At 44.1% G+C, this 16,580-nt stretch overlaps 1 protein-coding gene and 1 pseudogene across 1 annotated transcript; one reads left to right on the top strand and one right to left on the bottom strand.

Annotated features, from left to right (window-relative positions):
- Positions 1 to 684: 684 nt before the first annotated feature.
- Positions 685 to 1,766, bottom strand: LOC123084266 (putative leucine-rich repeat receptor-like serine/threonine-protein kinase At2g24130; annotated as a pseudogene).
- Positions 1,767 to 2,361: 595 nt separating this feature from the next.
- Positions 2,362 to 2,916, top strand: LOC123083097 (putative invertase inhibitor). Its single transcript, XM_044505232.1, has one exon. It carries the CDS (start codon positions 2,362 to 2,364, stop codon positions 2,914 to 2,916), a length of 555 nt encoding a protein of 184 aa, XP_044361167.1.
- The last annotated feature ends 13,664 nt before the right edge of the window (positions 2,917 to 16,580 follow it).

Genomic DNA, 16,580 nt, shown 5'->3' with positions numbered 1-16,580 from the left:
ACGCATGTACTAAATTTCCGGTTAATACAATTCTAGCTTGAATAATAAACATTCGTCATGATATAAGGAAATATAAATAACAACTTTATTATTGCCTCTAGGGCATATTTCCTTAAGTCTCCCATTTGCACTAGAGTCAATAATCTAGATTACATTGTAATGATTCTAACACCCATGGAGTCTTGGTGCTGATCATGTTTTTCTCGTGAGAGAGGCTTAGTCAACGGGTCTGCAACATTCAGATCCGTATGTATTTTGCAAATCTCTATGTCTCCGTCCTTGACTTGACCGCGGATGGAATTGAAGCGTCTCTTGATGTGCTTGGTTCTCTTGTGAAATCTGGATTCCTTTGCCAAGGCAATTGCACCAGTATTGTCACAAAAGATTTTCATTGGACCCGATGCATTAGGTATGACACCTAGATCGGATATGAACTCCTTCATTCAGACTCCTTCATTTGCTGCTTCCAAAGCAGCTATGTACTCCGCTTCGCATATAGATCCCGCCACGATGCTCTGCTTGGAACTGCACCAACTTACAACCTTATACTCCTCCGAGCCAATCAGCACAACTAGCTCACCGGACACCATGACGTATGCAAGCATCTACAACGATGATGATTTGAGCAGCCCTCGATGTTTGGTCTAGGGTAATTTTAATGAATTAATTCATGTTTGTGCACAATCATTTCGGGAAAGCTGGGATCTTGCCTTGGAGGCCATTGTAGGAGAGGTCGAGGATTTTGAGGTTGTTGCACTCGCCGAGGCTCGGTGGAATGGCACCGGCAAGGCGGTTGTGGTGGAGCATCAGCCCTTGAGTTGCGTGAGGTTGAAGAACGTTTTGGGATGGCGCTGGCGAGGCGATTTCCGGAGAGGTCGAGGAGGCCGAGGTGCGGGAGCTCATTGATGGACCGAGGGATCCCACCGGAGAGGAGGTTGTTGGAGAGGTACAACTGCTCGAGCCGTTGCATGCGCCAGAAGTCCGGCGGGATGGAGCCGTTGATGAGGTTTTTGGAGAGGTTTAGGTACGTCAGGTTGACGAGGCCGGAGATGTTGGACGGGATGGAGCCCGAGATGGTGTTGTCCTCGAGGTGGGTCTGCCGGAAGCTGCGCAAGAGCTCGTCGATGAACGACGGCAGTTTGCCGCCGAGGCCGTTCCCAGCGAGCTCGAGCTCCTGCAGGCGAGTGCAGTTTCTCAGCGAGCGGAAGAAGGGAGCCAGGTTGGTGTTGCCGTCGTGGCTGGAGAGGTTGTTGTAGGAGAGGTAGAGGTATTGGAGCCACGACAACCTGTCGAACACCTGCGACGGCAGCTCGCCGGCGAGGTAGTTGGACTCGAAGTCGACCCACTCGAGAATGGGGGAGTTGGACAGCGCCGGCGGGATCGGGCCGGTCAGCTCATTAGACCATAGGAGGAGATAACGGAGGCTGGGGAGGCGGCACTCGGCGACGAGCGAGTTGTTGGCGAGGTCCATGTACTGCAGGGCGGAGCAGTTGCAGAACAGCGTCTCCGGGATGCCGCCGAAGAGCTGGTTGTGCTGAGGTCGAGGTAGTAGAGCTCCCGGAGGAGCCCGATGCCGGCGGGGATCGCGCCCTCGAGCAGGTTGTTCGTCAGGCTCAGCTGCGCCAGCCTCGATAGCACGACAATCTCCTTAGGATCTCCCCGGCGAACGCGTTGCTGGACAGATCAAGCACTGTGAGGACAGACAGCCGCCCCAGCACCAGCGAGAGCACGCCGCGGATCCCACAGCCGCTGAGCACCATCTGCATGACGCACGGGCACGGGCACAGGCATTCTACTAGTATATTTATAGAAAGGAATAAAATGGAGACATACCAAATTTGAAAAATTAAAATGATTGATGCTATCTCAAACATCGATATTTTTACATGCAAGTATATTAGGAAACAAATCAATGATGGTGCGTCTCACTTAAAACAAAAGAACCTTAACAGGTTGGACCCGATCAAGGTGCGATTCTGAAATGGAGGGAGTATATATGTACTGTAGTGGTGACGCTAGCCAAACGGTTCCCTTTTGTAGCGAGGAAAAGGGGATTTCCTTGGTTAATAATCAGGCCATTCATGCACGTTTATCAAGTAGCGGAAGGAATGGAAATTCTGAATTACGATCACAGATTCACGCTATCAAATTATTAACTCGTCGGGTATATTAGTAACGGAAGAAATGGAAATTCTGAATTTTACAATCAGAGATTCACGCCATCAAATCATTAACTTGCCGGGCGTGATTAATGGCAACCCAAAGTGTGTATTATAAATAATCGTGTTGCCTGACGTCCTAGGTGTCACCCTACGAATCCACCATAGAAGAATCCCTCTCGAATAATCAAGCATACAGGCAATGGCCTCTTTCTTCAATAGCGGCAGTGTCCTCTTCTTGCTCTTTGTCGTCCTCTTTGCGGCCACTCAGGCTACTCCTGTTGACAATTTGCTCCCCGTATGCAAGACCGTCGGCGGCGGCAGTAAATACGTGGGCATCCAGTTCTGTCTGGACACCCTCCACTCCGACCCCCGTAGCGCAAACGGTGGAAACTACCAAGAGCTTGCGGTCGTCACAGTCGACCTCCTCACGGCCAACGCCACCCGTACCAAGGCCAAGATTGATGGCCTTCTCGGCGATGGCGACCGCAAGACTGAGGACGCCACCAGGCGGTCCCTCAGGTCGTGCCTGGCTCTTTTTGACGGCATATTGCAGAGCCAGCCTGGCTGTGCGGCGGCCGTCAAGGACGGGAAGTTCAGCGAGGCGACCTCGTCCCTGGAGAAATCGGCGGCCGCAGCGAAGGAGTGCCAGGGTGGCTTCAGCAAGAGCAACGTGGCGTCGCCGGTGACAGTGGAGAACGACAACGCTTTCCAGCTCGCAAAGCTCGCCGTCGCCTTGATTCGTGTTACCTCATAGATGCTTCTGTTTTCCTTTTTCTTCAAAAGTTTCGACTACGAGGAATTGTAATAATAATTGCTGTAAGAGAACAATAATAACAAAACCAATATAGGCTTTGGCAGATAATTTTCAGTTCCTACAATTCCATATGTGTATTCGCAGTCTTACTCTTTACTATAGCTTAGCTTTATCAGAGCATCTTACGGTGCCGTGAGCGCTCCGGCTGAACAAATTCTATAAACCCGTCCAGCAGAACATAAATTTTGCACAGCATCAAGCAAATTACACATTTCAATAATATGAACCAAATTGAATCGTAATATAAATTCAACATACAAATATATAAATGGTCCGAAAAGCAATTCACAATACAACTATAGTTTTCATTACAACAAATATTCAAATTCAAATAATTATTACAACACTAAATTGTTCAAATCTCACACGAATAGAAATGAATAAAAATAGGTATCTATCTCCCCCCATAGAGTTGCCACCAACGCTCAATAAGATCATGCTGGAGTTGGTTGTGTGAATTATGGTTCTCGATATTTCGGTAGGTCTCAAGAAATGAAGTGATCTCATCCACGCGAGGTTGTTAGAATCGTGATTCTGAATCGGATCGGAGCTCCGATGGTAGGATCGCAAATCGAAGAATCTTCACTATCAGAATCGTAGAACATACAACCTTGCATCGTAGGATCAATGAGGTTAATTTGGATCGTAAAGTCGTAGAACATACAACAGAATCACGATTTTAACAACCTTGCATCCGCGTCCCTGTCAGGCTTCACACGGCTATCAACATTGTCACAGTTGTACTCCAAGTCCAAATCCCTCTCACCCTCAATGATCATATTGTGTAAAATTACACAAGCAGTCATGATATTTCCAAGGGATTTTTTATCCCAGAAGCGAGCAAGACCTCGAACAATGGCAAACCGAGCTTGCAACGCACCAAATGTCCTCTCAATATCCTTTCGGCAAGCTTCTTCTGCTTCAGCAAAAAAAATGTGCTTCCTGATTTTGGGGTCACTAATGGTCTTCATGAATGTTGACCATGAAGGATAAATATTGTCCGCAAGATAGTACCCCATGGTATAGTCATCGCCATTGACGGTATAGTTGCAAGCCGAGCTTTGCCACTAGCTAACTGAGCAAATAGATGAGATCGCTACAAAACATTAATATAATTGAGAGACCCCGGCATCCACCTGGCCACGAGGGTGAAGGGTGCACCCCCTGCCTCGTGGGCCCATGGTGGCCCCCCTCCACTTATTCCTGCACCCACACACTCATTCTTCCTCCCACAAATACGAATATCCAGCTCAAGCATGAGTCCTAGCTCATTTTGCTGCGATTCTCGATCTCCTTGCTCAAAGCACCTCTCATAAAACTGCTTGGGGGGATTGTTCCTTGGTATGTGACTCCTCCATTGGTCCAATTAGTTTTTGTTCTAGTGCTTTATTCATTGCATATTTTTGCTACTTAGGTGACCCTGTTCTTGAGCTTGCATGTCAAACTTATATGGTCAAAAGTAGTTTTGATGCATCATATAGGCTCTAGGCACTTGTAGGAGTAGTTGCTATCAATTTTGTTAAGTTTGGTTTACTTTTATTTTGAAGTTACTAAAAAATTTAGAAATTTTTCAGAGGAAGAAATATGTTTAGGAAAATGTATCAAGGTGGTTCTTCAAGGAAACAAGAGCCCAGGCTTGCAATGCGTGATGCTGATGATGAGCCCCCAAGGGACGCTCCAGTGCGGCCTTGTGAATGGCCTTCAGAGGACTTCATGGATCAAGCAGAAATTAAGGAAGAATTTAACGCATATTTGTGTACTGCTGATCCTGTGAGCTTCGAGGCAGAAAAGTGCCACCAGTACCACTATCTCACTAGTTCCTTTGTGAGGAGGTTTGAATTTTCATCTTCACGTAATTCTCAAACTGTCCTGTTTGATCTTTATGAAAAATCTTATACGATGGACTTAGAGGATTTTACCACTGGCCATTGTTGCATGTAGGTTGTATCTTAATAGATTTAATGGAGATTTCTTTGGTGGAATTTATGCAACCCGCATAGCTAATTTCCTTGGTATAACCATACGTGAAGATGATATTGAGTTGCCTCCTGCTTATTTGGATTATGAGGCTATGGTTCGTCATCAGTTTGTTGAGAGGAACGACCAGTTCCTCCAGTACTGACTAATCTTTAACAGACAGCGCACCTATCACGTCGCTCTCCCTGCTTCTACTTTCTTCAACTTTCAGGCAAAAGGGAGATATTTTATAACCAGACAGGAGGCGGAAGAATATAAGAGGAGGGCTGAGATAGCTCGCCTCCAAGCTGCAGCTCATGATGCAATGACTGCTGCATCACAGTACGACCCCAACTATTATTTTGGATATCCGCCAGGCCAGCCGTGGCCATAGACCAACTTAGGCCAAAAACCTAAGCTTGGGGGAGTACGTATTTCTCACCGATATCATGTTCATGTTCACACACTCATTGCTAGATGTCAGTGCTCATACTTTTTCATTGTATCATCCATGCTAGTTTATTTTCTTTTTCTTATTTTCTTCTTGTGTGTTTGATAAACCTTAAAAAAATTTAGTTGTAGCCTTTAATCAGTTTAATTTCCATGCTTGTAGTAGTAATTAAAAAGAAAACCCAAAAAGATTTCATGTTCTTTTTTTGCTTGTTGGGAGCTTTCCCGTGTAAATAGTTTTATTTCTTTTCTTTTCTTTGGGCGTCGATAGGAGAAGACCATGATTAAATTGTTGAAGTGGATCTTATACGTATTATTGTTGACCTGACAAAAGAGCCCATATTGCCTTGTCTTCTCCTGTTTATTGAATGCTTGCAGATTCCAGCTTAGTCCAATGCACGTGCACTATTATCATTATTCACCTCATTCGGTCGTGCAAGTGAAAGGCAATTATGACGATATATGATGGACTGACTGAGATGAGAGAAGCTGGTATGAACTCGACCTCTCTTGTTTTTGTAAATATGATTAGTTCATCATTCCTGATTCAGCCTATTATGAATAAACATGTTTGCAATGACAATTAGAGATTATAGTTGCTTATGCCATGCTTAATTTGCTAGGAGCTTATAATGGTTTACCTTTGCGTGCCAACGTGCTATTAAAATAGTTGTGATGTGGTATGATGGGGTGGTATCCTCTTTTGAATGATTTAAGTGACTTGACTTGGCACATGTTCACGCATGTAGTTGAAACAAAATCAACATAGCCTTCACGATATTTATGCTCATGGTGGATTATATCCTACTCATGCTTGCACTCAATATTCATTGACTTCAATGCATGTTCATGGATGTTGTCGCTCTCTAGTTGGTCCCTTCCCAGTCTTTTGATAGCCTTCACCTGTACTAAGAGGGAATACTGCTTGTGCATCCAATTCCATAAACCCCAAAGTTACGCCATATGAGTCCACTATACCTTCCAATATGCGGTATCTACCTGCCGTTCCAAGTAAATTTGTATGTGCCAACCTCTAAACCTTCAAATAAACATTCTGTTTTGTATGCTCGAATAGCTCATGTATCAAGTAGGGCTGTCCGTATCTTCCATGCTAGGCGGGTTATTCTCAAGAGGAGTGGACTCCGCTCCTGATTCACGAGAAAATGGCTGGTCACCGGGATGCCCAGTCCCATGCTTTATGCAAACTAAATCAAAATAATTGCAAACAAAACTCCCCCTGGGACTGTTGCTAGTTGGAGGCACTCGTTGTTTTGAGAAAGCCATGGATTGATGCTTGTTGGTGGAGGGGGAGTATAAAATTTACCATTCTGCTTGGGAACCGCCTATAATGTGTGTAGCATGGAAGATATCGCCATCTCTTGGTTGTTATGTTGATAATGAAAGTATATCGCTCAAAATATTATTCATCTTTATTTCAAAACCGAGCTCTCGCACCTCTACAAATCCCTGCTTCCCTCTGCGAAGGGCCTATCTATTTACTTTTATGTTGAGTCATCCTCCTCTTATTAAAAAGCACCCGTTGGATAGCACCTCTGTCATTTGCATTCATTACTGCTTAGTTTACATTGAGTATGACTTGACTGGATCTCTTTTACCATGAAGTACAATGTCTAGTTAGTCCTTGATCTTTAAAAGTGCTCTGCATTTATGTTTTGCGGTCTCAGAAAGGGCTAGCGAGATACCATCTTGTTATATCATATTATGACTGTTTTGAGAAAGTGTTGTCATCCGAGTTTTATTATTATTGCTTGCTAGTTGATTATGCCATTGATATGAGTAAACATGAGACCTGAGCGTTATTGTGAATATGGTTAGTTCATAATCTTTGCTGAAAACTTGAATGTTGGCTTTACATATTTGCAACAATAAGAGCAAACCGAGTTTGTAAAAGTTTAAGCTTGAGTTTAAGCTTGGGGGAGTTGATACGTCTCTGTCGTATCTACTTTTCCAAACACTTTTGCCCTTGTTTTGGACTCTAACTTGCATGATTTGAATGGAACTAACCCGAACTGACGCTGTTTTCAGCAGAATTGCCATGGTGTTATTTATGTGTAGAAAAAAAGTTCTCGGAATGACCTGAAACTTCATAGAACGTCTTTTTGGAAATAATAAAAAATCCTTGCAAAAGATGAAGACCAGGGGGCCCACACCCTAGCCACGAGGGTGGGGGGCGCGCCCCCTACCTCGTGGACCCCCTGAAGCTCCTCCGACCTCGACTCCAACTCTATATATTCACTTTCAGGGAGAAAAAAATAAGAGAGAAGGATTCATCGCGTTTTACAATACGGAGCCGCTGCCAAGCCCTAAAACCTCTCGGGAGGGCTGATCTGGAGTCCGTTCGGGGCTCCGGAGAGGGGAATCCGTCGCTGTCGTCATCATCAACCATCCCTCATCACCAATTTCATGATGCTCACCGCCGTGCGTGAGTAATTCCATCGTAGGCTTGCTGGACGGTGATGGGTTGGATGAGATTTATCATGTAACCAAGTTAGTTTTGTTAGGGTTTGATCCCTAGTATCCACTATGTTCTGAGATTGATGTTGCTATGACTTTGCTATGCTTAATGCTTGTCACTAGGGCACGAGTGCCATGATTTCAGATCTGAACCTATTATGTTTTCATGAATATATGTGAGTTCTTGATCCTATCTTGTAAGTCTATAGTCACCTACTATGTGTTATGATCCGGCAACCCCGAAGTGACAATAATCGGGACCACTCTCGGTGATGACCGTAGGTTGAGGAGTTCATGTATTCACTATGTGTTAATGCTTTGGTACGATACTCTATTAAAAAAAGGCCTTAATATCCCTTAATTTCCATTAGGACCCCGCTGCCACGGGAGGGTAGGACAAAAGATGTCATGCAAGTTCTTTTCCATAAGCACGTATGACTATATTCGGAATACATGCCTACATTACATTGATGAATTGGAGCTAGTTCTGTGTCACCCTATGTTATGATTGTTACATGATGAACCACATCCGGCATAATTCTCTATCACCGATCCAATGCCTACGAGCTTTTCACATATTGTTCTTCGCTTATTTACTTTTCCGTTGCTATTGTTACAATCACTACAAAATACCAAAAAAATTACTTTTGCTACCGTTACCTTTTGCCACCGTTACCACTACTATCATATTACTTTGCTACTAAATACTTTGCTGCAGATACTAAGTTATCCAAGTGTGGTTGAATTGACAACTTAGCTGCTAATACTTGAGAATATTCTTTGGCTCCCCTTGTGTCGAATCAATAAATTTGGGTTGAATACTCTACCCTCGAAAAGTATTGTGATCCCCTATACTTGTGGGTTATCACATATCAACTCCCCCAAGCTTAGACCTCGCTTGTCCTCAAGCAAAAACCGGAATCGAAAAACATGTCCATGTGCTTAGAGAGAGAGAGGTGTTGATAAAAACAAAATACAGACATAGAAGCATCATGTTCATTATTATAACTGTAAGTGCATCTAGTTCCCCTTAGTGATTTTGGTGTATTGAGGACTTATAGGTTAAGGGACTAATGCGTTTGTGAGTGTACATAGGTCTATAAGTCTATGAGGAGTTTGATATTTACGATGAAAGTCGACCCCTAAAAATGAATGTCTTCAGCTGAAGACTTTGGTTTTCTTGAAGACTATGAAAGTGAAGAAATTGGTGTGACCCTGAAGACTTGATATTCATGCGAGGATTATGAAGCGTGAAGACTTTTGTTTTCGTAGTTTCATTTTCTCTTTCTTGAGTCATAGGAAACACCGTACTGTTAAAGGGGGTTAAGGTAAAACTAAGGAAAAGTTTCCAAGTGATGCTCATCTCAAAATCCTAGACCTACCCAATCCTTTCGAGTGAAGCCATTGGAAATCTCATACAGTTCAGTCAAATTCTTCAGTGACAGAGACGAAGATTTTTTGGTCTATGAGGGACTTATTCTGACTAAGGAGTTAGGAATTCGCCAGTGTGGATTACCTACAAGTGAGGAACATGATAGCCCTGAGGAATTTGATTCTCAGATTTCCGACCGTTGTTGTGCTATGCGCCAGTTGTCCCAAAATATCTACCCACCTAACGGTCATATCATTGAAGGCCATTTATGTCTTATCATGTCGGGCTACTCCCTAGGCTATAAATAGCGCCCCCTACAACCACTATCTGGTTGGCTGCTCCGAGAGAAACTGACACTTGTCATTGAGAGCATCCCATCCTCTGAGGACTTTGAGTGAAAATCATCAAGGAGGAAAACCCAAACCCAAACACCTACAAACCCAAAGTTATTGAGCATCACTGAAGAGATTGTTCCTATGTGGAACCGACGCTTGTTACCTTTGAGGACTGTGCATCCTCCAGACGATTAGGCGTCATGGTCTAGAGCATCCAAAAGGAAATTGTGGATCGCTGAGTGACCAAGTCTGTGAAGGTTTGGAAGTCACCTGAAGACTTACCACGAGTGATTGGGCGAGGTCTGTGTGACCTTGGCTCAAGGAGAATACGGTGAGTACTGTGTGTTCGGGACTGTGTGTCCTCAGGTTTAAATACCTAGCCGCTCCAACCAGACGTACGACTGTCACAACAGTTGGAACTAGTCTACCAAATCATCATCTCCACCAAGCTACTGGTTCTGTTTCCTCAACCCTTTCATTTCCTCGTTCTTGTGTAGAAGTACTTGATCGTTACTGTTTGAAGACTTTGACTGAAGACTTTCTCAATTTCCTCAATACTAATTCTTGAGTCACTTTGTCTTCAGCCTGCTTTATCCCCTGTTTACACTACTTGTACTCTGTGCTTGTTTTCATTTCATCATGATGATTCACTGGTATGCGTCGGTGCTATACAAACGGTTTTTAACCCCTTTCCGCGATGACATTTGGAACCGTCGCCAAGTGAGTGTGTGCGATAGGGGGGTCCTTCCCACATGACCCAGAAATCGTCGAGAATAGGCCCTCCTGGGACACAGGCTGGGCCGTGTGTGATCGGGCAAGGCATCAAAACCCAATCATTTCCGTAGGTATGTACATCCCACACGGTAATCCGAGAAAAAACATTTCTGTAGGTATGTAATCCCACATGGTGAATCCCAGAAAAACATTTCCGTTCGTATGTATATCACACACAGTCAATCCAAGGAATACGTTTCCGTTCTTATGTACATCCCACACAGTCAATCCAGGGAAAACGTTTCCGTTCGTATGTACATCCCACACACTTTTATGTATACCCTCGTGTGTGAACGGTGTAACTATCACACACGCTCTGCCTTGGTTAACTATTTGCTTTCATTAACTACATCAACAACCGCTTTTACTGCCAGAACCGTTTGCAAAGTTCCATGACCATCTGTTCTCTTTTTATTTTTGCCTGTAATTTATTATTCGAATTGGAAATTTTGAAATATGAAACGTGCAATTCAAATTCTCAGCACAATGGTTCAACAACGAATCCATAAATAAAATTGCCAGTACAATATGTTTAGTAATTACAGGATTAGGCAGCAATTAACTATGATGAACCATAGTATTTAGAGACGGTAAAGGTGAAGAGACAAGTGTAAATCATTTTGACTGCCGACGGTGTTGAAGAAGCGGAATGCCCATAATGTGCTTTCCTGCATGCCATAGGCACGAAACACTTTCGTCCAACCCCTTGTGACGATCGCTCGCCCATACTTCACCGCCTTCAGGAAGACTTCTAGAGCATTATCATGGTAGCATGAATTATATATTTTAACCTTAGTTGCCTCCACTCTGGTCATGTAGTTTGCAAGGTAATCATCAGTAAATAGCTTCAAAGACCACTGAAAAGAGAAAAATATCAGATACTGAGCTCTAATAGAGTAACTTGTTGTGGGCAGGGGGAAAAGGCAACACATTACTTACCATCCTAAAGTTCACTGTTGTCTTCGACAAAGTGTAAATAAAGAGCTTAATTCCAATCACCCATTTCTTTCGCCTAACAATCTTTCTTAGTTTCCTTACTTGATGCTTGTTCATGAATATCTCATTGCCCCATACGCAGAAGTGATCGAAGCATGGATCAGTACTGCTCATATATTTACCTACAAGCAACCAGTAAATGTTAGAAGCTAAACTGAGATTACACAAATGATGTAAAATACAAATACCTATGTTCCTAAGTACAAGTTTTTTTTTGAGATTTCAATATGAACTACATACGGATGTATATAGAATTATCGATATAGTTTAGATTAGAATCTAGATTCACTCATTTTGCTCCTTATGTAGTCTATATTGGAATCTCTAAAAATACTTATATTTAGGAATAGATGGTGTATAAGACATGGGATGCAGCTAACCTCGACGGCAAACAATAGCATCGCCCATTGTAGCCCTATGTAAGCACATGAAAATCCAATGTTAACTAAACAGGGTTAACATCCACCAAAAATAGCAAATGGTAATAAAACAACAACATCTATAGTGATATCTTCATTTTGAAAGAGTAGAACGGTAGCAAAGGGACGGATTAAAAATGGATACAACTGTTAATTGCAACAGGCTTAACAACATCCTAATTCATGTTTTGTAAGTTTGTAGCCATTGAAATAAAACTCTTTAAAAATGGATACAACTGTTAATTGCAATAGGCTTAATGGCCATTGAAACCGGTACTGATAAAAATGCAATTGGCAGAGTTAAACATCACATGGCAGGTGCTGCCAGAGCAGATAATGGCTAGTTGCCTATAAAAAAGGCAGGGAAAATAGCTAAAACGTGTTAGGCATGTCTACTACAACATGCTTAATACATCGACCGTACAAAACATACCCATTAAGTGCAACTGGTATTGGTAAGATTGAACTGGTGAGTACATACTTGGTAAGTCCTGAGAGGTAGTTGTTGGGGCACTTCATCTTGTCCAGAGCCCGCCCAAAGTCAGCGGCGGCGGAGGCGAGCTGTTCCTCCGGGTCGAAGCGTGGATCATTGCCACTGACATGTGTACCTACAGGCAACCAGTAAATGGTAGAAGTTAAACTGTAATTGCACAAATTATGTGAAATACTGTAAGACATGGATGCAGCTAACCTCGACGGAAAACAACATCATCGGCCGTTATGACCCTGCGTAAGTACATGGACAAGCATGTTAAGTATAACAGGGTTAGCATCCACCAAAAAGAGCAAATGGGCAGCATCTCTAGTATATCTTCATTGTGGAGAGTAGCATGGTAGCAAATGGACAGATTAAAAATGGATACAACTGTTAATTGCAACAGGCTTAACAACATCCTAAGTCATGTTTTAAGTTTGTAGCCATTGAAATACAACTGTTTAAAAATGGATTCAACTGTTAATTGCAACAGGTTTAATAGACACTAAAACTGGTACTGATAAAAATGCAATTGGCATAGTTAAACATCACAAGGCAGGTGCTGCCAGAGCAGAGAATGGCCCGACTGTCTATAAAAAGGTAGGGAAAGTAGCAAAAATGTGTTAGGCATGTTTACTAGAACATGCTTAATACATCGACCGTATAGAACATAGCCATTAATTGCAACTGGTATTGGTAAGATTGAACTGGTGAGTAGATACTTGGTAAGTCCTGAGAGGTAGTTGCTGGGGCACTTCATCTTGGCCAGAGCCCGCCCAAAGTCAGCGACGGCGGAGGCGAGCTGTTCCTCCGGATCAAAGCGTGGATCAGTGCCACTGACATGTGTACCTACAGGCAACCAGTAAATGGTAGAAGTTAAACTGCAATTGCACAAATTATGTGAAATAATGTAAGACATGGGATGCAGCTCACCTCGACGGCAAACAAAAGCATTGGCCGTTATGACCCTGCGTAAGTACATGGACATGCATGTTAAGTACAACAGGTTTAGCATTCACTAAAAATAGCAAATGGGCAGCATCTCTAGTGATATCCTGAGTCATGTCTTGTAAGTTTGTTGCTGATATTGGTGAAATTGAGCTGGACATGGTAATATTTGAACATCACACAATGTGAAGTACTGAAATAAACAAGGCACAAACATGCTTAATACATCAACCATACAAATCATAGCCGTTGCAAGTGGTATTGGTAAGATTTAGCTGGTCAGATCTTGTAAAGTCCTGGGGGGTAGTCGCTGGGGGATTTCATCTGGGCCAGAGCCTGCACCATGTCGGCGACGGCAGCGGAGGCGAGGTGTTCCTCCGGGTCAACATGCACAACAACCATCGCGCCATGGACCGCTATCAGCTCCTGGCGGGGGGGGGGGGGGGGGCGGATTTTGAGGCATGAGGATGTTTTGCAGGCACCATTTAAGCAATTAGGCCGGGGATGTGATAGAGATTGGTGAGTTACCTGACTGGATCCGAGCATAACATAGATGTGGTTGAAGCTGTGGTTGCGGCGGCAGTGGTTTGAGATGCCGGTAGGGGGAGGCACGAGGGGGGATACTGACGGTGGGGATGTGGTTGGACGAATAAATTCTGAAATCGTGCGCCTAATGAAAATTTGCTGCGAAAGTTGAAACTTGGGCAGGGGAAACACACAACGCAGACGAAGCGCGTAAAATACTTGTGTCCGAGAAAAAAGAAAGTTGGCAGATCCCGTCTCCAAAAAAATGTATACGTGTACTTGATTTTTTTCGGTCAATGGTATGCCTGGTTTATTAGGAAACATCGCACATCTAACTGACTTATGGGTCATTAACGCAAAAAACGCAGACGGGTACGACATAGAAACCGTGTGTTTTGTGATCTTCTAATGATTAACGCAAAAAACGCACACGGGCACACATGCTAAGCAACACTCAAAGCCCTCAAAGGATGCTCTTACCGACATTGTACGTTAATACTACAAACTTAAAGTACTACTGGTAATTTGCTCTAATACTAAAAACTTAAACTACTTCTCACATGCTGCCATCAGGGCATGCTGGCCAGACACCGGAGTTCTCCTTCCTGGCCTTGTAGGCGGCAACCCATAGTGCTTCGATCTCCGCCAAGCTCTCCTCACCACAGCGTGCGGCCCCTTTTTTCTTGCGGCGACGTGACTCTCTTTTCTTGACTGCTTTCTGCCTTTTCCGCTCCTTTTGTGCGGCTCTGGCTACCTCTAGATCCACCACCCATTCGGCCATGGCAGACTCAAAGTCCGCCCATGTAATTGTCTGGCCGTCGGCGGCGACGAACTCGGTGTTGCGAGATGCCATCGCTTCCTTACCATGTGTGCGGTCGCGGGCGGCGAGGAACGCGGCGCGGCGGGATGCCATCGCTTCCTTACCAGTTACTGTGCACCGCGGTGCCATGGATGACGCCTGGAGAGAGCTCTGGGACGGAGGGTCCGGGCAGCCATACAGTGCGGAGGTATTCAAGAGCTCAACGACAAACGACAACAGAAATTTGGCTTCCTTTACAATTTTGCTCGTTCATTCGCACACGGTTCATCTTCGTCGCTTCCAGAAACAGTGTGCGCTGAGCCTATTGTGTGTTGCGTTATGATTGGCCGGAACCCCAGCCACGCGGATCGCGCATATGCATCGTAGGATGCGCCGCGATCGAACGGCAATCCACGTCCCTCACATGACACCCGTGCACCTGTAGCTGGATTGGAGTTATATGCGCTAAATGCCTAGAAAATGCACATAATCCCCTAAATATGGTAAATGAGCCTGGAAAAATGCCAAATTTGAACACGGTGATTTGCAGGGTGTATGTTCATCGTAGAAAAAACTCCAGGGCAAAGAACAAAGAAAATTTGGATTCCCCTTCAATCTTGGGGATTTCCCTCTCGAAAGCATGGAACTTCCTCGGTGGTGGTTCGATTTATGAAGGGCGTTCAAGACGACATAAGCCAAACCTTCTCAAATTTTTACCTGGGCATAGTGAGGTCATACCATGGCACCTGAAGGAAATATGCCCTAGAGTCAATAATAAAGTTATTATTTATTTCCTTATATCATGATAAATGTTTATTATTCATGCTAGAATTGTATTAACTTGAAACTTAGTACATGTGTGAATACATAGACAAACATAGTGTCACTAGTATGCCTCTACTTAACTAGCTCGTTGAATCAAAGATGGTTATGTTTCCTAACCATAGACATGAGTTATCATTTGATTAACGGGATCACATCATTAGAGAATGATGTGATTTACTTGACCCATTCCGTTACCTTAGCATTTGATCGTTTAGTATATTGCTATTGCTTTCTTCATGACTTATACATGTTCTAATGACTATGAGATTATGCAACTCCTGAATACCGGAGGAACACTTTGGGTGCTACCAAACGTCACAATGTAACTAGGTGATTATAAAGGTGCTCTACAGGTGTCTCCGATGGTACTTGTTGAGTTGGCATAGATCGAGATTAGGATTTGTCACTCCGATTTTTGGAGAGGCCGGTATCTCTAGGCCCTCTCGGTAATGCACATCACTATAAGCCTTGCAAGCATTGTAACTAATGAGTTAGTTGTGGGATGATGTATTACGGAACGAGTAAAGAGACTTGCCCATAACGAGACTGAACTAGGTATTGAGATGCCGACGATCGAATCTCGGGCAAGTAAGATACCGAAGACAAAGTGAACAACGTATGTTGTTATGCGGTTTGACCGATAAAGATTTTTGTAGAATATGTAGGAACCAATATGAGCATCCATGTTCCGCTATTGGTTATTGACCGGAGATGAGTCCGTCATGTCTACATAGTTCTCGAACCCGTAGGGTCCGCACGCTTAACATTCGGTGACGATCAGTATTATGAGTTTATGTGTTTTGATGTACCGAAGGTAGTTCGGAGTCTCGGATGAGATCGGGGACATGACGAGGAGTCTCGGAATGGTCGAGACGTAAAGATCGATATATTGGACGACTATATTCGGACATCGGAAAGGTTCCGAGTGATTCAGGTATTTTTCGGAGTACCGGAGAGTTACAGGAATTCGCCGGGAGGGTCAATGGGCCTTCGTGGGCTTTAGTGGAAATAGAGGGCAGCAAGGAAGTGTGGGGTGCGCCACCCTAGGCCCAAACCGAGTTGGTTTAGGGCTTTGGGGGCCGGCCCCCTCTTTCCTTCTCCTCTCATCCTCTTTCCTTCCCCTCCTAGTTGGACTAGGAAAGGGGAACCTACTCCTAGTAGGAGTAGGATTCCCCCCTTGGGGCGCACCCTATGAGGCCGCCGCCCCCTCCCCTTGCTCCTTTATATACGTGGCCACGGGGCACCCCATAGACAC

Source organism: Triticum aestivum, chromosome 4A (genome assembly GCF_018294505.1).
Source record: "Triticum aestivum cultivar Chinese Spring chromosome 4A, IWGSC CS RefSeq v2.1, whole genome shotgun sequence".
NCBI lineage: Eukaryota > Viridiplantae > Streptophyta > Magnoliopsida > Poales > Poaceae > Triticum > Triticum aestivum.
This window is presented reverse-complemented; position numbering and strand designations above follow the sequence as displayed.